At 44.6% G+C, this 23,208-nt stretch overlaps 1 protein-coding gene across 1 annotated transcript; it reads right to left on the reverse strand.

Moving 5' to 3' along the window:
- Positions 1-57: 57 nt before the first annotated feature.
- LOC105183392 (glucose dehydrogenase [FAD, quinone]) lies at positions 58-22,710 on the reverse strand. The gene is made up of 9 exons (XM_011141463.2): positions 22,527-22,710; positions 14,428-14,597; positions 9,460-9,703; positions 8,937-9,195; positions 7,403-7,663; positions 6,477-6,707; positions 2,376-2,703; positions 1,574-1,842; positions 58-945 (listed from the first exon to the last, which is right to left on the reverse strand). Exons 2-9 carry the CDS (start codon positions 14,595-14,597, stop codon positions 902-904), a joined length of 1,806 nt encoding a protein of 601 aa, XP_011139765.1. The 5' UTR covers positions 22,527-22,710; the 3' UTR covers positions 58-901.
- Positions 22,711-23,208: the final 498 nt, after the last annotated feature.

Consider the following 23,208-nt stretch of genomic DNA (forward strand, 5'->3'; position numbering starts at 1 on the left):
CGAAGATAACGGACGGGTAATGCGAAGTGTTGCGTTAATCTGCGCTGGGTAAACTCCTCGGCAAGTGACACGTTTCCGTCGTCGAATGTACGCGGAGCTCACAACGGCACACTTCCGCTGAGATATAGCGAGAAAGGATATTCTTCCGCGATAGGACATTCTTTATTTGTACATCATCTTACAAGTGATTCGTGGGGGAGGGGGGGGAATACACTGTGGCGGTAATGTACTATTTACAGTAGCGAGTTCACTTATTTTACTCACTCGGTGAAGACACGGAGCAGGATTGCGGTCGGATGCCTTTGCTTGTCGAGAGTTCTCGCGATTCGCGGCGAATGATCTATTTGGTAAGAGATTACGATCACCGATAGCCTGTTACCGCGAGGAGTGCTTAACTAAGGTTCGGTATGCCGAGAACGGGCGTGAGATAAAAATCTAGACTGCAGCTGGGAAAAACCGGTAACACGATTCGCGTCTTGTCGGCGAAATTGTTGGGTGAAACCGCTCCACGCACACACAACAGACGAATGATACCGAAAGATGCCGAAAGAGGCGAGATGATAAACGGAGATTAAATAATGCTCCGAGTCTTGCGAAGTACGCGCGTAACGAACGGATAATTCGACGGTTAATTGCAGCCACGGATCGTAATGATTAATCGTCGACAAACATTTTAAGATCGCCGGGAGAATATGGATTTGTGTCCCGCGAAATATACATACTAGAATGGGAGACTCGAAATAACTCGAAGATCCGAAGAACGTCCAAAGAATCGTCTGAATAATCGATAAGCGTCACTCAGACTCCTTCGCGACATCTTTCAGATATTCGTGTCGCTTGGAACCACGGTGCTTCTCGCGAAGTAGTAGAACATCGTAATCGAACGTCAAGCAAGTTCGAATCAACCGATCCAGGTCCTCTTGATGAAGTCCGCTGCTCTTTCACCTGTACATAAAATAATATATATATATATATATATATATATTATATAGACAATTTTGAACAAGTGCAAAAGTTTCGGTGAATTTCGTGACAGAAAAATGGACTAACAAAGAACATCCGCGAAGTGTGTGTCTCCGATTTCGACGAAACTTGGCATATTTGTAGAGTAGCCAAAAATAAGAGACTCATATTTTTTTTATCGACAATGGCTCAGGTTTAAGGGATGAAATTGCCCCTCAAAGTTTCATCCCCTTTATGTTATCTCAATAATTATCGTAGATAGGACATAACTTTTTGAACAAAAAATTTTTTATACTGTACAATTTTTGTTTGAAAAATTTTTCCTTGTGAGTAATTTAATCAAAAACGTCTTATTCTTTTCCTATTAATCGCCGAAATAATCGCTGTTGTTTTCTATTATTTTTGATATATTGTGCATTTACATATTTGCAAGCATTGTTAGGTCAGCAACTGGATCAGTCGCGACCTTTTTGAAGAAAGTCGTCTGAACTTTTGAACTCATCTAATATTTCATCATATAGATTATTGTTTTAGCTGAAACGTTTTAGCTGAAAATATCTTGTCAGAGACAAAAGTAATAATACTGTACCCGACGAAAGTCGTTACGTACCGATCATGATCGCCGGCGCGTTCGTATTGCCGGATGTCACTCGCGGCATGATGCTCGTATCGGCCACCCTCACGCCTCGCACCCCCCTGACTCGCAGTTGATTGTCAACCACGGCCAAATGATCGTCCGGGGGACCCATCTTGCAGGAACCCGCCTGATGATTCTCGGGAGCCGTGTCATGACGGATCGCGCAATGCCAGTAAGCGTCGCAGCCGAACTTGAGGTGCTCGCAACTCTTCACCGGAGTTCGGTCCAGCTCGAATCCGTACCTGAGAGATTGAATGAAAGTTCAATCAAGTTTAGGATTCGCAAATTCGTGCTTGTGCTCTCGATGGCAAAGCTAACGATGGCAAGCTCATATTAATTGAAAGATATGTCGCTTCGTGGCGTAGAATATTTCGAGAAGAAATATAAATAAGCACGTTATATAACGTGCTCGAATAAGAGAGAAAGAAATCGCAATAAAAATATCGTTATAAAAAAAGAATCGTTATAAAAACATCTCAGCCGAATATATTAACTCCCTGTATATATGATATAATTATAAAATAGCGATAATAAATTATGAGTCAATAATAATAAATAATTAATAATAAATAATTGATAATAAGTAATTAATAATAATTAATAATTTCTCCCTCCCGTCTCCCGTCAAAGACGGAAAGAAAAATGTTTACTTCATCACAATTAACATCCTCGCTTTAAAACTATGCAACTACATAATTAATATCGCTCTTATCTCTCGTTGAGAACGTCACTTTCGTGTCCGCATAATTTAGTAAAAGAAGTGAAAGCGTGCAACCTCTTGAGCGCCTGGGTCTCCGCTAGCTTGACGCTGAACTTAACAGCCTCCACGAGAGCGGCTGAGTCGTCGGGATGAGTCAGGTATTTGGGGTAAATCAGCGGCTTCGAGAGTGGATCGTTGTTTCGCAAGCGCAGATAACCGCGACTCTTCGGGTGCAGGATCGTCGGGATGATGTATACGCTGCGGTTCGCGCCCTTCTTCTCGCCCACCATGCCGGTCTCCGCGCAATCGGCCAGGTAACCGCCGAAGATTAACTGAACGTCGGGATGATCCTCCCGCGGATCCGCGAACTTGGTGTTGATCATCGCCGTCACCTCGGAGATCCCTGGCGGACGGAGTGCGGGTATTCAGTTGTCAACTCATCAAATTACCATAAACTAAAATGTCATACCTTTCATGAAACGTCACGCATATCATTCAGCACAAAATACTTTAGAGCAGGGGTTCCCAACCCGGGAGCGCTCGCACTCCCTGGGGAGTGCGAAAAAACATTCTTGGAGGTGCGAGGAAAAGTGATTGTGATTAATAATAATTAAAATGAATTCTGGAATAATCCCGCACTTTTTTACCATCAAATTAAAAAAAAAATGTTATTAAAATTATATATTTTTTTATATATCTGTACGTATATATTCATTACGTATCACTATACGAAACTTGATACGATGATAATTTTATAATATTAAAATGATGGTTAATTTCTATAAAACAATACTATGTAATAATAAATTATTACAAATTAAATGCATTAGTTCTATAAATTTTTTCTTTATATTCTACAATACATTACTGAACTCTTTATGGTTTAATAAAAAATTGAATAATTTTTTATCATTTTTGATTTTTAACTTCTTACCTTAAAGCCCTAACAACTAATTTTTACCATAAAACATACGAATAATTTTTTTTCTAGGGGGTGCGAAGGTTTATTAATAAATTTTTAGGAGTGCGAAATACAAAAAAGGTTGGGAAATTCTGCTTTAGAGCATCAAAAATTATCGTACGCACTCTGTATGATCGTACATTACAAAATATATCATCTAACATTTCACCAGAAATGGTACCTATGATCGATCGCTGCCAAACGTCAAACGTCGACTAGTGTTGATCGCGATCTATCTCTTCCCGAGAATCGCTCCTTAGAAATTAACAGCATCTGCGTAATTTTTCTCTCGCGAAGCACCGATCAATCACAGCGATCGTATCGTCGGCCTTTCTGATCGATGGATGACGGTTCCGATCGTTCCGATACGTTTCATTTCGACCAGTAATTAATCACTACCCCCGAACTCGTGGCACAGCTAACGGTCGGTGTCGGTGTTGCGAAATCGAGATGCGATCGACAAGTTCGTTCCTTCGCAACGGCATATTCGCGCGCGTCGGGGGCATTTCCGGAGCCCTTATGTAATTTCGTCGAGTCGCGGTTCGTCCACGAATCGCAGTCAGCCGCGATAAAACCGACGTAAGAGAAGCGATTCCGAGGCTCGCATTTAGCACTATTACGGCGTTTCGTGCTGAAGGGAGCAAAGGAGAAAGAAAGAGAGAGAGAGAGAGAGAGAGAGAGAGAGAGAGAGAGAGAGAGAGAGAGAGAGAGAGAGAGCCAATATGGAGTTCAGCCCCGAGGTGACGCTCGTTAAGAACCAGCTCAGCTCGGGGCGATCGATCGTGCCGAATACCTTAAAAAGCGCTCCGGATTATGAGCGGGGCGAGCGAGTATCGTGAAAGGGATATACACGTTACTTACGGACATACGCCGAGATATTTGCATAAATTCCCGGACAATTTACTCGGGCGAATTCTCGACGCTGTGAAATTATGCTCTCGCTTCATTCCCAACGGACAGCGTTCCCCGCTCGTGCCGCTGTCGCGCGAGCGCCCTTCTCCTCCACCCGGCATCTTTGATTAATGATCCAAAGTAGAGCGCGCGAGTGTGGAACAAAGTTAACACTCCCCGATGCGGCCTTCGGTAGCCTAATTAGCCGCATTAATTGGACGAGCGGAAGAGATGAAAACACTGGTCGCGGGATGAAGGGGAGAAGGGACCGGCAGCAGCCCCGCGAGAGCCGCGACTTTCTCGCGCATACCTTCTTTCCGTATTGTTTATCGACCAGCGGCCGCTAACAAACGCGAATACTCGCGCAAGCACGACCGCAGCCGACGTACGTATACGCCTTCCTGAGCGGTAAACCACGCCGGTCAACGGCGTGCGATGTAATAATTTAACCGTGGCGATGGGAGAAATGTAAATGCGAACGAGCGCCTCGGAGAGACGTGGAAAGGCGAGAGAGACGGTGGCCGTTTTCCGCAGGTTAGAGTGGCTAATATTAATTTATGGGAATATCAACGGCTGTAATGCCGATATTAATGGATAGTATCGTCCGGTTTATAACGAGGGAAATGTCACCGCGCGCGCACGCGCATCGCTGATGGCACGACGTAAGATTGCCTCTCGCAGAAACGTATTCGATAAACGCTGGCATTTATGCGCATAAGGTTCATTTAGTTGTAATGATTTTGCACACATATGACCACGTTTCTGCGTTCTTTTTTGGACTCTCTTTCTCCCCTTCCCCTCATGAAAACCTCATTTCGACGCTGTTCAAAAAATTACCTCGAGTGTATTACAAATTATTATAAATGTGTGTGTGTGTGTGTGTGTGTGTGTGTGTGTATGTGTTGTGTGTGTGTGTGTGTGTGAAATAACGTCAAGGAATCGGGATCAGCGGTTAATTTCAGCTGACGGACCATGAAGAGAGCAGAGTCACGAGCGTGAAGTGATGACCGGTTTTAAATTGGTCCGGCGATCTGAATGACGATAAATAGACCCATTGGGGTTGGGACAGTCACGTAATCGTCGGATCGGCAGACACGACGAACGTGATCATTGTGCAATATACTTTCACTGCTTGTGCACGAAGTCCGCGAATTAATGCCCCGAGATGCAACATCTTCGACACGGTAAACAGGAAAACGTGGCGTTTGCACCGAGGCGGCGCCCCCGACGACGCGGTCGTTCCTCGTGTCTGTCGGATCAATGCGATTGTGGTCCCTAGCGAGAGCAATCGCCGACGTTACCTCGAGGTACGAGTTCGATCGCATTATTTAGTTGCGAGAAATACACGGACGACGGTTATTATGTCGAGCGAAGTGGCACCTTCAGTATCATACCGACGACACATCGAGTACTGCGAGCACGAGGTTACTCAAACAAAGGAAGTACCAATAGCGCCAAGTAATCTCGAGTAATGTCGTAGAAAAGCCAGAGACAAGAATGACGTGTCTCCTTTACACTGAAATCGCACCTTTGAAATACGAGCTGCGAGCGCTGCGCTTCAAGTAGTCACAAACGCGTTGCGCCCGTCGTCTCTACTGCCGTACTTCGACCAGACGCGACCGTCTGTATCTACTTGGAGCGCGACGTCTGTCTCGCTTGTAGATCGCAGAGTGGTTGCGAGAGCTCGTCGAGGCCACCAAAACGTGCGAGGAATTAGACTCTTATTTTTGGATACGATATTTTCCGTTTTTTGACCCTTTAATTGGCACAATTGTAATATAGCTACATTAATAGAACGAAATTTTATCCGATCCACAATGAAGCTTAAGTAACATAAAATGACGTATGTGTTCTTCACTTGGTTCGAAGGCTGCTATTTTCTAAGGGTAAGTTTGGTATCTTGATGAAAATTGACATATACTGTAAAGAAATATTGCTAATTAATTTAGAATCATAATTAAATTTCGTTCAATTAACGTAGCAATATTATAGTTGCGCTAATTGAAGGGTTAAAATAACGAAAAGACTCTACCCCCAATAGATATATTATTTTTATCTACGAGTTTTCTCCCTACGATATTCGAGGCTCGGTAAAATCGGCGAGAAAAACTTTCTCTCGTAAGAGTAATGTAATTTCTTTTTGTAAAGAAATATGGAGGAACAAGGAAGTTCTTCGCTCGAAGAATTTCCTCGAGTTCGAGTGAGAATAAACGACTGATGAAGAGTCAACGAGCAACCCGAAGCAGATTTGTACGAAGCGGATAATTCGACGAAGGATAATAAAGACGCCGTCGATATTTGCGATGTAGATTACGCTTTATTACCTGTGCCCGACATGAGACCGTCCCTGAACAGCAAGTACTCCATGGCGGTCGCCCAATTGAGAGGAGTGGTGTCGGTATCGTTGATGGTAAAGGCCAGAGCGTAGGCTACGTGATTGTGGAGATTCTTGCCGACTCCCGGAAGATCACGGACGACCGGCACACCCACCGCGTTGAGCTCCTCCCGGGGTCCTAAGCCGCTGTTCAGGAGGATCTGCGGCGAGTTAACGGCGCCTATGACAAACAAAACGTTAAACGGCCCAATTACACGGACTCGTGCCGTTGCCGCGATAACGCGGAGGATCCGTATAATCAGCGGTCGCTCGTGCGTGCGGAATACCGCGTAATAGCACGAGCGCATCAATTAGCTGAATTAAAAGCTCCAGCGAGATGGATTGTAGGATGGCGGCGTGTAATCGCTCGTAAATCATATCTAACAATTTGCCGATTAATCCGCGATTAACCTGCGCGCGAGAACCGTTATCTCCGAGAGATCAGTTTCTTCTCTTCTTTCCGCGCGGCTGAGCTCGTCGTCGACGCACGCGTCGTATCTCCCATCATTCCCCCTCTCTCCCCCAACGTGATTGCGAACTCCGGTTTCGGCTCAAGGACATCGACGATACCGGCGCCCACCGGCGCACAATCCGTATTGTTCGAGAGAAACCGTATACGCGCGATTACCATCCCTCCCCCTCTCTCGCCGCCGCCGGGAGAGAGACAATTTGCGGAAGGATGAGTAATTAAGACTGCCTCCGCGGGATGTGACGTTTCTAAACTTAGATTCCTATCGTTTATTCCTTTCGCGACCTTCGTCGTGGAAAGGAGCATGAGCGCTCCTCTCCAGCTTTCCTTCGCGTCCTGGACGCGAGAGACAGGAACGGTCGTTAGTTCTTCGTAAGTGATCGTAATCGGTCGAGCGAAAACATTACCTCCGCTCACGACGACTTCCTTCGCCACCGACACGCGCTTAAGCATGTTATCGTGCACGAACTCGACGCCGACCGCCCTGTTGCTGTCGTCGAAGAGGATCTTCGTCGCTGTCGAGTTGAGCATTATGTGGAGGTTCGGCCGATTCCTGGCGGGACGGAGGAAAGCGCGTGCCGTGGACAGCCGTGAGCCGTTTCGCGACGTGGTCTGCGCTATGGCGAATCCCGTGTGCGTCCTTCCGTTCAGATCGACCGTGTCGTATCCTGACGCACAGAGATCAGAATTACTTCTTAAGTATCTATTATTCATTGTTATTGATTCTTTTTCCGATTATACTCCGCCGCTCACCACTATCCATTACTAATTATTGCCACCAGTTATTATTTCTCGCTAATTATTGTTATGAATTATGTCGACTTTTAAGGGGGGAATTGCATGCAGAGCAGGCCGTTTTCAAAGCTATTTTCTTTAAGAATTTTTTTAACAGAAACGGCAGGATCAATGGACTCGAAATTTTCACAGTGTATTCATTAATGTTTAAAGTATAAAATAAACTTGTTACTATCTGTGTGGAAAAAGCACAACATAAAACTTTAAATGCGTTTATCTGAAAACATCATTTACTTAAACTGTCGATACGATTATACGCAGAAACTACTGAACCGAATAACTTGAAATTTTTACACAATATACAATAGACATGTAGTTTTCGCACTCCTACCTCAAACATAATCATATTTTATTTTATTCATTTTTTTTGGACATGATTATAAGTTGAACAAAGTTTTATTTTTGATACCTTTTTTTTGTACAGTCATTACTTTTCCAAATTTGGCTTCACTGCCTTCATCTTGATACGGGCTATAATGGCAACTGTATATTTTAAAAATCTTTCTCAGTTTTTGGTTTCAGAGTAGTGAGAGAGGCCCGGAATTATGTCGACAGCAAATATAGAGCTTGCAAACGGATTTTTATCTATAATTACAAATTGGATCAGTTCTCGTGATTTAATAAAATTTATTTTATATTTTGAACATTAATGAATACACTGTGAAAATTTCAAATCCATTGATCTTACCGTTTCTGTTAAAACAATTTATAAACATAAAAATTTATAAAAATAAAAATAAAAATAGCTTTGAAAACGGCCTTTCGCATGTAATTCCCTCTTTAATCGAACGCATAGCAAGAAAATGGACATAATCTCAACATCCCGGGCAATCTCCCAATAGCAGCACCGTGTCTTATTAGATTGGTGCAAAAATAATTGCCGTTTTACGTATCGAATATAAAGATGCATATATCAGTTAAAAATTATATTTATTAATCAAAACAAAGACCATTGGCCTGCACACATTTCTCCCAAGGGGAGACAAGTTTATTTATTCCTACAAGATAGAATTCTGAAAAAGATAACGATAATTAGAAAAATCGGCGTCAAAGTTAAAACGATAAAAACCGCAATTATTTTATCACCAACCTGATAAAACGTAAAAATGGCAGTCGCCGGTCCCGTCCACGTCCAATTACACTCACCTAGTTCTTTGCCGGCTTCCAAAAGAGCGAAACTCAAGGGCGGGTGATAAGGGAACTGCGTGACCGTGAGCGGCCCGCCGACTCCGTGATAGCCGTAATCCATGTTATTGACTTGTTGATTATCTTCGCTCCTTATGAAATACGGGAGGACGTCTCGGTAAGACCAGCCGACATTGCCGAGCCTGGCCCAGTCGTCGTAATCCTTGCGCGATCCTCTCATGTACGTCATCCCGTTCATCACGCTGGTACCGCCGAGAACCTATCGTGATTTCGTCTCGGCTTTAACGCAAAGTCCCATTTGACATGTGGACGCGCGATTCACACGCGATCGGACTCGTGAGCGCGGTCGATGGATTATCGAGAGCGCGCGCGCTTATAATCTCCGGGGGCGTTTAACTCGGAGCCTCGGTCTTAATGAACGACATTACACCGCCGCTTTCCAAATCTGACGCAACTGTAATCCTGAGGTAAGAATTCGCCGGGGGTCAGCGGATTGCCCAGTGGCGCGTTGAACCCTACTTACTTTTCCCCTTGGCCAATAACATTGGTTGTGCTCCTTATTTAGGCAAGCCTCGTCCTCGCTCTCGGTGTTATACTGCCAGTCGATGTCGCTGCCGATGAAGTTAAAGAAGAACGAGGGTATCTGCGTGCCGGTGGGCTCGTCCAGGCCAGCCTCCAGTAGCAACACGGAGAATCGGGGCTCTTCCGATAATCTGGCCGCGACGGTCGCACCTGCGCTACCGCCTCCTATTACCACGAAGTCGTACCTGAAAGAGGAATCCGTTCCGTTTCTCGCGGGTGAGATATCGTCGACTGACCATCGACTCGATTATCCGTGTCGCGACGTAAATCAGCGAGTTGTGCACAGAAATGTATCCCCCTTCTGCCTCGGCGACTTGTCTAAAGACTTTTTCTAAAGACTTATACCGATGAATATCTTACTTAGGTATTTAGGTATATTAAGTATATTACTTATGTATTTATTTATGTAAGTACTCGTTTTTATTCTTTTTTTTTTACCTTTTCTTTTTTTTTCGGTTTGCACGTTTATCGCGAGGTCATCGAACTCGCCGTCACATAAAGGACACAAGACAGGCAGGGACACCTTGCGTACGCGGCAAGCTTCCCGCCAACCGGAATTTCGCCTACTCTCCTTACCCGGAGAAGACGACGTTTCGAAAGTAAGATTGTCGTGGCGCAGAAGGTTACTCGCTTTCAGCTTTACGGTGCACGCTCGTTTGCGAAAGGCACCTTAATTAGCGAAGTCGCGTTATTAGGCGATCCTTCACCTGACGGATTAGTAACTGGCTCAGAGGAGCAGCGAATATTATCTTCATGATGTAACAGCAACGCTACGAGCACCCCTTTTTACATTTTTTATCATCTCTCCCTCTCGCGAGTAAAAGACTTTACAACCCTATTGAGTCAAACTATCACGAAATTCAGTTATCCGCTCTCTTATGATAAATTTCTGTCGCAACTCGATCGATATCAATCTTCCCGATCGCTCCCAATTGCTTCAGCTTAATTTTCTATAAAAAGCAGAAGAGAGCAAAGCTTCTATGACGCGAGATAAAAGAAAACAATGCAAAGAGAGCCATGCACAGTCGAGATATGTTACCCTGATCGGCCATTTCTCGTCGCCCTTATCGACTCGATTTCTCACTCGCTTTTACGTCGTTAATCGGAAGTTCGATTCAGCCCAGAGACTAAGCGGACATTGGGAGACGCGAGTAATCCAAGTATCGATTCGAATCGCTGATGAATGCGTCGCGACGCATCGTCGTTAGCAAACTCCGTGAATTTCGTACCCCGCCGGAATCCGCGCGCGGTGAGGAGGCCGCCCTTTTCCCTCGCGCGCCGCGTCGCGCGCGAATGCCGGGCGAAAGGTGTGTTTCTCTCAGGAACTCTCAGGACGATCTCACAGGCGAGTGTCCGTGGTATGCTCTCTCGGCTGAATGCCACGGCACGAACGTATCCGTATGTGTAGCGTGCGGGACAATGACACACTTTTACGCACGAGTCTCTGTAGAACGGCGCGCGGTTCTCTCGCCGCTCTTTTCGTCGACCGGCTCTCTTCGGCTTCGGATCCGAGCAGATCGATCCTTTTGTTACCGGTGACACCGTAGTCGCGGGAATAATTACAGGATAACAAGAGGCTCTCCGCGAACGAGTCGCATAGGATACTGGCGACGGATAATAGCCTCCGCTGCTTGGCTTAATTTTACTCAATTCGCAGCTTGATTAGTGCGGTATTTAATACTGAACGTTAATCGTCGTCGTCGCGGCTCCACGTGCTCCGCAAATTCTCCGAGGGGAGAAGCGGATCCCTTTTGTACCGCCGCGCGGCTGAGGTAATCTGTTGGCGGGAAACTCGAGGAAACTTTTCTCCCCGCTCTAATCATCGGTCCACGGTGATTGCTGTACTTTTCACTTGAGAGGTACTCTGTGTCGGAGGTAATTCGCGATAGCCGTTAGTCGGGCATGTTCTCGTTACGCGTGTAAGCGTATGTTATGATTATTTCTCCTGTGCTGGGGGCCCACTGCCCTATTGCTACAGAGCGCTCTCGCCGACGATATGATATTCCGAGAGGGAGTAGTGATGATCAAATTATTACTGGAAAGTAACTCTGATTTGCGGATTTGTCTGGAAAATGACATTTCCCGGCGGAGCATGAATCGCAATAAACGATTCAGCAAGAATGCAGAATGCGATATTGCGACTAAATAAAATAGAATAAGCATTACATCAGCGCTTGTCGTCGACTTCGACGTCTCGTCGTACTTTGAAATTCAGCTCGAGAAACTGTGTTGCAATTCGATAGATTTTAAAAATGAGAGAACGTTCGATATCAGATATAAATTAGCGGTTTGCAATTCCGCGTTTAATATCAATGTATTACGTTTAATGACTCAGATTCGCTTAATTGTGTGTGAACGGCGACAGGCGTAAGACAGATCGCGGGAGTTGGAAAAAAGCCGCGAGCGCGATAAAACCTGTTTCCATCTTCGTGGAACAAGTTCTAGTGCGGCACGTGTAGATTTCGTGGCACGTTCTCTTCTTGTTATTTTAACAGTCAAGCAGATTTCGCGAATCGCTCATGAATACGGGATACGGCGAGATAAGTCGGTGGTAAAATGCCGGATGAGCGGTTCCCCCGCCTTTCGCAGGGCAAGAAGAGCCTTTCGCTTACTACTGTTAATTGCACGCAGACAAGCGTACGTCTACATTGTATCCGTGTGTATCCTCGATTTTCGTAAAATTACAATTTTACTGTACATTTTTTACCATCGCAATCGTATCCAGTTTGCTCTTCGACAATTGTCTGCTGTTTGAACTGGCATTTCCAAATAAATTCTTACCTAAAAAAAAGTATTCTACTTGTAAAGTGATTTTTCCCATAGTCTCATATTTTAAGCGAAGCCTTTTACAGAAAAAGGATTCCTCTTTTCATAAAGCGATTAAAGTGAACCATTCATCTAAAATTTATTAGATATTATTCTATTTTCCTCTTGGTTCAAAAGGATTTCTTCTTATATCATTAATTTTCTTCTTATATGAAGAGGAATATGTTGACTCGAATATTAACTTCTTTGGTTCAGTCACGCTCTATCTCCAGACATGAACGAAAAAATAACATAAATATGCTCATAGGTCAAAATATTTGGAAAGTTTTTTAAAAAAAGTTATGTGCGTTGCTGTAACATATAACGAAGATAATTTGACCCATGTTTGGTCAAATACAGTTTTATAATCTACTGCAAGAAGTTGAATAATATATTCTTTCTTTTAACTATGTTTCATACAATTGGTTATGATGAATATATTTGTAGCTATGAAGTCCATGACAAAACTGATTGGAAATTTATTTGTTATGATGATCTTATTTCATTCGTGTCTATTTATTGTAGAACTGGAGCCAGAAGTACATCTATATATATATAAATATATTATTTTTCATTATACATTATAATAATTTTTTTCGAATTAACCAATATAATCAATAAGAATAAATAATAATTCTTTTAAAAAAGGATTAAATAATCTGTGTATGTGTAGGAAATTTCTATTAAAATCAATAAGACTTGCATTATGTACATGTAACATACAATCCCTCTAACTTTAAGAATAATGTGTTTATAATATTTTCCTCTTAATCTTAAAGAAATCCTCTTGAGGCCATATATAAAAAAGTAGAACTTTCTAAAATTTAAATGATTCCGCTTGTTCTGAAATTACATTTTTTTGGGTGAGTCGTTAAAAGCGTATCCTCTCCCTCCCTCCCTCTCTCTCTCTCTCTCTCTCTCTCTCTCTCTCTCTCTCCAAGTTTCTCTGAACAATTATTTCCAAATAGTGCAGCATATAGTATAACACACAGGCACAGCCACGTCTCGCGATATCTCAAGAAATGCATCTCGCCCGTTGTTCATGTTTGATTTTCATTCTCCCGCGTACATCCTGCCGTTCCGCGGTTCGCCGCGTCTTCGAGGCTTCCCGCGAGAGAATTGCTCCTTTCGCGTCTCGTCGCGGGCCCAGCGCCAGCGGCGCGCGGGTAGATGCCGCGGCCAGATGTGACGCAACGCGCGGCGCATCGGAACAATGGCCCGCGGTATTACGTACGTGCGTACAGGTGTAACGACTCCGCGGATAGAGGCGTGCGTGGATGCTCACTTCCGAGAGGGAGGGCGCGCGCAGCCAGACGTTCCTACGGTATTACGTGAGCGAGCGCAGCTGCGACACAATCTCGGGACCACATTTAGGATTCGCCGTGGAACGCTTCCCTCGGATACGCGCGAGATGCTCTCTTCGCGGAAGAAATCTCTCTCGTCGATAAGTGACAAGAGATCTCCGGGGAAAGGAAGACGCACCGTTATTATCTTCGACGCGTGCATACAATAGCAGCCGTAGCAGATGCGCCGCGGCAGATGACACACAGTCACGAGGAAACGCTTCGGCTCAACGGTGAATTCAAGCCTCGCCGAGTGAGTCGACCTCAGCCGAGTAATTAGACGACGCGAAACGAGGAAGTTACCTTGCGGATTCCCGAGCGTTGGTCTACTTTAATAACCGCGATAACCGTAGGCAGCCGCCATGATCAGTCAAACGGTATTATCAGCGGCTGATGACCAAAGGCGGCTCAGCCAAATCTCCAACGGGGAATTTGTCTCTCCCTTCTTTTCTCCCTTTCTCCGCTTCTCTCCCGCGAGAGAAGGAGACGCGTTCGATCAATTTCGGCCGAGCCTATGTTTTTGTGTGTCGTTGAAAATTCACGGGAAGGGAGAACTGGATACATCACACGCCGGTGGGTAACACCCACGGCGATTCGTGAGCGAGATCTCTCTCGTTATCGCGCGGTCTCAAAGCGGCTCTCAAAGAAATCGACTCTCAAAGGCGCGGTCTGTCGTTTCGTCGTTCTAGTTTACCCATGACCCATATTCGAATCAACGAGCAACGATCACCGGCGTCCAGAACGGCCTTCGCCGGGCTCACCTCGTATTGACATTGCTCGGCGGCGCGGGCCTGTTGCACGGGTCCTCGAGGTCGCACTGGCTACGTAAGAAGACCTCCAGCAGCCCCATGAAAAGCATGAAAGACGGCCCGCCGCACGTCGAAGCCAACGTCGGCCCGGTCGACGTGGTCAATGGGCAGTTGCAACTCATCTGGAACACACGTATAATTGTTTCAAAGTTTCCGACCTGGTTGAATGAAAGGAAGCTCCAGCGGGAGCGCGGGATTCGCCTTTGCGAGATTGGCCAGTGGCATAACGAGAGTCGTGACTGCCACTGACGATTCATGTGGCCGTCATCGGCGTCTGGGAGGCTTGTATCAAGATGAAGACGCAGGAACGAGGAGAAAGACAAGATTTACCGGATTTTTCATCGGTGACACGCGGTTTCGCTCGACGCTCTCTCTTTCTCTCTCTCTCTCTCTCTCTCTCTCTCTCTTTCTCTCTCCCTCTCTCTCTCTTTCTTTTTTTCCGCAAAACGCAAAACGCACTTAACATTTACGTCCGCGTAAATCCTAATAAACGATTACTTCTTGACTACCACTCGAGCCGCGAGTGGTCACGCATTCCTATGATTACGTAAAACCGACGATGTAATTAATTCTGCTTAAACATAGTCGTGCAGGCTCCCGATTACTATATAATTACAGATCAAAGCATGATTACTTATCAAAGTATCGACGACCGTCGTCGTCCCGCGGCACTTCTCTTGCTCGATACTTTTGCTCATCCGCGAGAGAAACCCCAGCGGCGTTTGGATGGAGAAAAGAGAAAGAAGAAAGGAGATTGTGCTGAAATCTCGTTTCATCGCTTAGCACTGCGGGAGGCACGAGGTAGCACGCAATAATATTTCCACTTCCAAGTGGGGGCCAAGAAGCCGCAGCGTCTAAAGATATCCCTTGACCGGTCACGCACCGGTGCATCTGCTCCACCGAGAGCGCATTTATCTTCGTTCCGGTGCGGACCGGCGGCGAACCATGAAGCGAGCTCTCCGCGTTGGAAAACAACAAAAGCTGAAGTGAGAGTGAGAGCGAGTATACCCGGCCGACGTCGTCGCCGGGTTGTCATCGTAACGAACGTGTAACAGCCCCCGTAATAGACTGCGACCAGCCGTAAAGTCATTCAGCTTCATCGGCGCGCGATTGAGGGAACGAACGTGCTCGCGAATCACGTGAGATACGCCGCGCGCCTTGCCGGCCCGGTGAAACTTTTTCCCTCTTTCTTCCTGCCTCTATCCGTCTCTCCATGCACCGGCTGTGTTTCCTCTGCCGACCGCTTCTCACCGAAGTCGGAATGCATAATCGCAGGAGGATGTGTGTGTAACGCCGCTCGAGTACGTGCCTCGCGATTGCGAATTGCGTGATGATGATGCCGCGCTGTGCTCCAATTTCCGGCGCGGCAACCACGGAGAGGCGTTCGGTGTGAAAGAAACTTGAAGAGAAAAATGCAGAAAGCGCCATACGCCGTGGATTGTCTTCTCGAAGAAGAGGCTTTTCGGTGCCAAGGACTATACCGTCGAAGACTGTCGATAGCGTTCACGTCGATAGCGCTAACGTTCACGGCGCTCGATAGGAATACACGGCGTTTATCGTGGCTTTGCCTATTTATTTAATTACGTGCAACATAAGAAATGACTCGTTCACCCAAAAAACGATAATTTGAGAACAAGCGGAATCATCTAAATTTTAGAGAATTTTATTCCTACTCTTTATTTTACTTTACTTTACATCACTTTTACCAGGCATGTAAATATGAAACCAGAATTTTTGTATAGAAAATACACGTTTATTGTATGAAAATGATAAAAAATATTTTATTCGAAGTATTGTCCATCGGTAGCTATACATTTTTCCCACCTGCCTGACAATTTATGGATGCCACGGCAAAAAAATTGTTGCTCTTTTGAGGCAAACCAGTCATCGAGCCATCTTCGTACATTTTCGTAAGAAGTGAAGCGCTGCTCAGCAAGCGCGTGTCCCATCGATGCAAATAAGTAGTAATCGGACGGAGCCAAGTCTGGTGAGTAAGCCGCATGCGAAAGTATGTATTTCCCAACTAAACGCCTCAATCGTTTCCTTGATCAGTTTTGCTGTGTGTGATGGTGCATTATCATGAAGCAAAATCACTTTGTGTTGCCTTTTTTCATATTCTGGTCGTTTTTCACGCAAAGCTTGATTCAAATCGATCATTTGTTGTCGGCAGCGTTCAGTATTAACGGTTTCGCCAAGTTTTAGCAGCTCATAATAGATCACACCCTTCTGATCTCACCAAACACAGAGCATTGTCTTCCGTCCAGCGATTTGGCCTTGCAGTCGATGCCAATGGTTCGCCTAGAGTTACCCATGATCTTTTACGCTTAGGATTCTCAAAATATATCCACTTTTCATCGCCAGTCACACAATTCGATGGAGAAATGACTTTCTTTTGTACCTGGCGAGCAGCATTTCGCAAGTGGTTTTTCGGTTTTCCTGCTGTCTTTCATTCAGTTCATGTGGAACCCATTTTTCCATCTTCTGCATCTTTCCCATAGCTTTCAAACGTATGGAGACGGCTTCTCGTGTCACATTTAATTGATCCGCGAGTTATTATTGCGTTTGAGCGTTATCCTCATCCAACAATGCTTGCAATTCGCTGTCTTCAAACTTTTTCGGTGGTCTTCCACGTTCTTCGTTTCTCATGTAAAAATCGCCACATTTGAATTTTTTAAACCACTCAAAGCACTGTGATTTACCAAGAGCATGCTCACCGTAAGCTTCGGCAAGCATTCGATGCGATTCCGCAGCAGTTTTCTTCAAATGGTAACAGAAAATCAATGCTGTCTGCAAATCGTAGCTTCCAGGCACAAAATTCGACATGTTCAACGCTATTACAAACTATGCTATTGTATGAAACTTGTATTGTTGTGAGTTGAAAATCTTTGTCAGATGTCAACAAATGAAAATGGCACCAATGACGCGGTTTGACGGTAACTATACATTGACAGCTAGGGCCATTTATGGGCAAATTCCGGTTTCATATTTACAGACCTGGTATATATGACCCCTCAAAAAGATTCCTTTAAGATTAAAAGGAAAATATTATAAATATTATTCTTAAAGTTAAAGAAATTATATGTTATATGTATGATGCAAATCTTATTGATTTTAATATAAATTTCCTCTTATACGCAGATTACTTAATCTTTTTTTAAGAGGATTATTATTTATTCTTACTGTACTTTATATTCTTACTAAGTTAATTTGAAAAAATTATTATAATATATAGCGAAAAATAATATATATACATGCACTTCTGGCTCCAGTTCTACAATACAGTTCTACGATAAGTAGGCATGAATAAAATAAGATCATCATAACAAATAAACTTCCAATCAGTTTTGTTATCGATTTAATAGCTACAAAGATGCTCGTCATAACCAATTGTATGAAACACAGTTAAAAGAAATCTTATTCAACTTCTTACAATAGATTATAACTGTATTTGACCAAGTATAGGTAAATTATCTTCGTTATATGTTACAGCAACACCTTTTTTATATACCTTTTTTAAAAAGCTTCCCAAATATTCTGACTTATGAGCATATGAGCACATGAGGTTATCTTTTCGTTCATGTCTGAAGGTAGAGCATGATTGAACAAAAAAAAGGGATATTCGAATCAACATATTCCTCTTCATATAAGAAGAAAATTAATTAAAATGAGAGGAAATCCTCGTGAAATAAGAGGAAAACAGAATAATATCTAATAAATTTTAGATGGATGGTTCACTTTAATCGCTTTATCGAAAGAGGAATCCTTTTCCTGCAAGAGACTTTGCTTAGAATATTAGACTATGGGAAAAATCACTTTACAAATAGAATACTTTTTTTTTTTGGTATTACATATGCAACTGTGCATATTTTTCCGCCTTATCCCCAAAGTTCATATATGCTTCGCCCTTCCGGATCGGTAAATTCCGTTGAATCTTCTCCAGGAGAAAATTCAAAAGAGACAGCCGGCTTTTCTCGACAAAGTTCGACGAATGATCTGCGTCGAAGCGATAGAATCGAATTCCTTCGCTAAAATTGCCACTTCCATCGTTAACAAGTGGAACTGGAAAAACCCATCGTGATAGCAGAGGCGTATGAATATACATGACACAGGGCAGGTCGGCGAATAGCCAGGGCAACAGAAAAAGAAGCCGTAAAATTGCATGACTTTCGCAATCGACGGCGAGACAGTGCGCGGTTCTCGGTCAGTGAACGTAACGGTGTTGACTCCGAAGGAGCGTACGCACTCGAGGAGCGTAGCCGTCGGCGCACTCGCGGCTCGTATTTTTTTTTTTTACATCACAAAAGTATCGTAACGTCATAGCTGCCGGCTTGGCGTTTAGTTGTGGCAAACAAGCAAGTGGCGATCAAAGCCCGGAAAGAGGAAGCTCGCTTTGTCATTACATTGTTCGGTGAAATCAGGATGTCGTTAAACAGCCAGCATCGACAATTTTACGGCTGGATTTCGTCCGTAACAATTAATCCCGAGCCGTACGAGGCGATCATTCGAGAAGTAAAATTAATTAGCCCGATATTTTGTAATCCACCTTTGCTATATAAGAGTGGTTTTCATTTTTCCTTTTCTTTTTTTTTCGTTACGAGTTCAGTGCGATACGTTAATGGATCTCCGCGAGATTAATTTGCGCGCCTCGTTCTAGTCCGTCGGATATATCTCGCTCGAGATGGAAAACCGCGATGAAGGCAATTTCCAATCCTTTGGACTAATGGAGGTATCGTTTTGCGCAACTCCGTCGTGCGTGCATGCGTGCGTACGTGAGTGCGTATATTGGACATTGAGAAATTGCTTTTTGCACTGCCGGTTCCTTCGCGCGCACTCCCAGCGACGCACTGGGACTTCTCATTTCGCACAAATTGTCGCGATCTAAAGTATAATGACAAAGAGCGAACTTCTGTCCGCGGAACTCTCTCTTTCTCTCTCTCTCTCTCTCTCTCTCTCTCTCTCATCCAGCTTCATTCGTCGCGTTCGAGCAACATCCAAAAAAAAGTAATTTCAGAACAAGCAGAACCATCTAAATTTTAAAGGATTTTATTCTTATATACGGTCTCAAGAGGATTCCTCTGAGACTAAGAGGAAAATATTATAAACACATTATTCTTAAAGTTTAAAAGAGGGATTATATGTTATATGTATGATGCAAATTTTATTGATTTTAATATAAATTTCCTCTTATACACAGATTATTTAATCTTTTCTTAATTATTTCTTAGATTATATTACTGTACTTTATTCTTACTGATTATACTTAATTAATTTAAAAACATTATAATGTATAGAGAAAAGTAATATATATAGATGTACTTCTGACTCCAGTTCTACAATAAGTAGGCACGAATGAAATAACATCATAACCAATAAATTTCCAATCAGTTTTGCTATGGACTTCATGGACTACAAAGATGTTCGTCATAACCAATTGTATGAAACATAGTTAAAAGAAAGAATATATTATTCAACTTCTTGCAATAGATTACAAACTGTATTTTACCAAATATGCGTAAATTATCTTCGTTATATATTACAGCAATGCACATATCTTTTTTATAAAGCATTCCAAATATTATGACCCATGAGCGTATGGTTATTTTTTCGTCCATGCCTGGAAGTAGAGCATGACTGAATAAAAGAAGCCGACATTCAAATCAACATATTCCTCTTCATGTAAAAGGGAAATTAATTGATATAATTAAGAAGAAATTCTCTTGAAATAGGAGGAAAACAGAATAAGATCTAATAAATTTTAGGTCAATGGTTCTCTTTCGCTTTATGGAATCGCTTTATGGAAAGAGGAATCCTTTTTCTGCAAAAGGAGCTCCGCTCAGAATATGAGACTATGGGAAAAATCACTTTACAAATAGAATACTTCTTTTTGGATGAAGCAGAAGCGACTCTCCTACGGATAGATTTTGGATATCGGCGGACGCAGCATCCTGAAAGATCGCCGAGGAGATTTTGGCTTGCTGAAAGAGAACGACGACATATTTACGATCCGCACTTTTCAACCGCTCTGCGGAATTCGACTTCTTCGCAACTAGACGACACAATTTTAATGAGATCTCGCATGCATTAATTGTAACTTCTCTAGTTGTTGACACGCAAGCGTGTCTCGCAGCATGTACGATCGATCGTGCGACTTTTGCAACAGTTCGAAGACAGCGGTGCGGTTTTCCTCCCTCTTTTTTTCCTCCTCTTAAGAGGCGCAACACCGCAAATTGTTGTCGGCGCGAGACTACCGCGCAGCGTGCACGAGGGTGTTAATCGGGATTTATGTAACTGGCAAAACTGAAAACGCCGACGTTAACAACGTAATCGCCGCGGAGTATCGTTTCTCTCAATTACGTCGGCACCTCCTCTATCCTCGAGTGCGAAAATGTGGATATTACACGGCGCGTTACATTACTCGGGCTGATTTTCCGACTGTTGATTTCCCCTCCTTTGCCGTCTGTCTTCCTCGCGGTTTCGCAGTCTCATGCGAGCGGTCTTACGTACGGACGGGCTCGCCCTCGTTATCGCGATGTTATCGATTACAGCATTAATCGATGCGCCGACGTTGCGTTACGACGTGCCCGCGACGATCGCGTGAAACGGACGTCCGGCTCTCTGGAGTGGATACGTAATTCGAATTTTTGCATAATTGTAGGATATTCGACGGCGAGCCGAGCGAGCTGCCGAGCTGGTCGGGAAACCACGCGAATAAAGAGAGACTTCAATTTCTTTCATGCACGCAGCCGGATATTAGCTCGATCGCATTTTAATGAACGTAGTCGCGCGAGAACGCGAGGCACTTGTAAGGCGGATCTCGAGCGCGACCGCAATTTACATTCTCATAATATCACACAGTTCTCACACGGGCCCACTTGTCGTCGGATGAATCGGCATTTCCACGTCGGCACGCTGAGAGCCTCGTGTTGTTGCGTGCAATTATAAGCGCGATATTTCCAACGAAACCTTTGTATTTTGCCAGCGAACGCTGGCGAGCCGAGAGGCGGCGATCTCGATCTAACGTGTCGTCGCGACTCGAAGAAAAGAAGAGCGCTGGCGGGGCGTTATGGTTCATCTCGCGAACATCGCGCTGCGTCTTTTCCCTGCTCTATTTCGCGATGTGATCTCCTCCTCGGGAGATCCGCGAATGATTAGCACATCCTGCTCATCTCGGCGTGAGAGAAACGAGAGAAACGTCACACTTGACGAAAAGCACGGCACGAAAAGCGGCGGCGACGGCGGCGTCCATACGATGGTCGCAACATTTCAAGGGAAAGGTGGGATCGATCCGACGACGCTTAATGCCAAGGCACGCGTTTAGCGAATTAATCCACGCGCGACTCACCGTTCATCAGCCGGTGCCTCTTTTTCCAGAAGAGGATTCGTCGATTAATTAAAGCGCGCCGTACGGCTTCAGCGTCGCGCACGCGCGCGCGCGCGCACGATGTTTGTAGCATACATTAAATTAAACACAACGAAGAAGCGACCAGGACATGCCTTTCACTTATTTTCCCGTCGGTGGACGGATACACGAATATTTATGTGCCTGCAAATATGAACGTTTTTACGAGGTATTGCGCGACTCGGCGGCGCGCCTCTCCGAGAGCTCTGTGGGCGTACAACAACACTCATTTTTCACATAAATGTTCGTCGTATCTTTCGCCGGCACGTCGTACGTAAAATAATTATGTAGCTGGCGGATGTTTAAATATCTACATTGCTCGAGAGAGCGTCCTCAGTCCTTTTTCTTCACGTCGTCGTCAAATCGTTCCTCCGGTCGCGTTCTTACGGGAAGCGTACCACGCGACGACTGATTCTCAATCGATGCTGAATCGATGTACTTTAAAGAGGCATTTCATACTCACAGGCGAAGAAAGAAATTGTCTCGCATTAAACTCGTCTCGCTGTTGCTCCGCGACAGCAAAACACAGAGAAATTATTTTCCGCGGCGGGTCCAAGCTGCGAGTCGCTACTCGGCTCGTTGGAAATTACACCGGTCTCAAGGTCGGTCGGTGAGGATCGAAAAGCAGAAGAAAGAAGAAGAGAAAACTCACCTTTCTCAAGGATGGTCACCCCGTATCCCTCGAGCGATAATTGCTGGGACTTGAGGTGCGCAAGTAGTACGAAAGGAGAAGCGCGACCAAGACTCGCGAGAGAACCGTAGCTCGCGGTACCGCGATCAACGGCCGACTAGACCGGTACCATTCCCCATCGCCGTGGTAATATTCGACAACCTCCACCACCTTTCCCGCCGTCTCTCTTCTGCTTCTCGCACTCTCGTGGAAGCAGTTTCGGGAGCTCGCACACGCGGCAGTTCCGTCGTAGGAAATTTCGCGATGACGAGAAACGAGAAAACGAGAGAAAGAGAGAGAGAGAGAGAGAGAGAGAGAGGCGAGGAGAGGGAGAGGAGAGAAGAAAGAGCAGAAGATAGAGCAGATGACATCTCGCGAGCAATAGAACACCTTCGAGCGTTGCCTTCAACGATAGGATCATCTCGAGTCGCTCAGGTTGTCGTTTCGAATCGTGTCCGTCGTCGTCGTAAAGGGAAAAACGCCCGGCTAAATTATCCGATTATTATCACCTGCCTACCGCAAGAATGCCAATTACCGCGATTGTGGAATAATTGTTGCACGTCAGTGTGCAAAAATACCGGCACTCTAACAAAACTGACTAAAAAAGCTACGCGACTCGGCGAGAAAGAGAAACAGTCTTCTGCTCGAGTCCGACGGGAAGTCG

This window comes from Harpegnathos saltator, unplaced genomic scaffold (genome assembly GCF_003227715.2).
Source record: "Harpegnathos saltator strain DR-91 unplaced genomic scaffold, Hsal_v8.6 scaffold58, whole genome shotgun sequence".
NCBI lineage: Eukaryota > Metazoa > Arthropoda > Insecta > Hymenoptera > Formicidae > Harpegnathos > Harpegnathos saltator.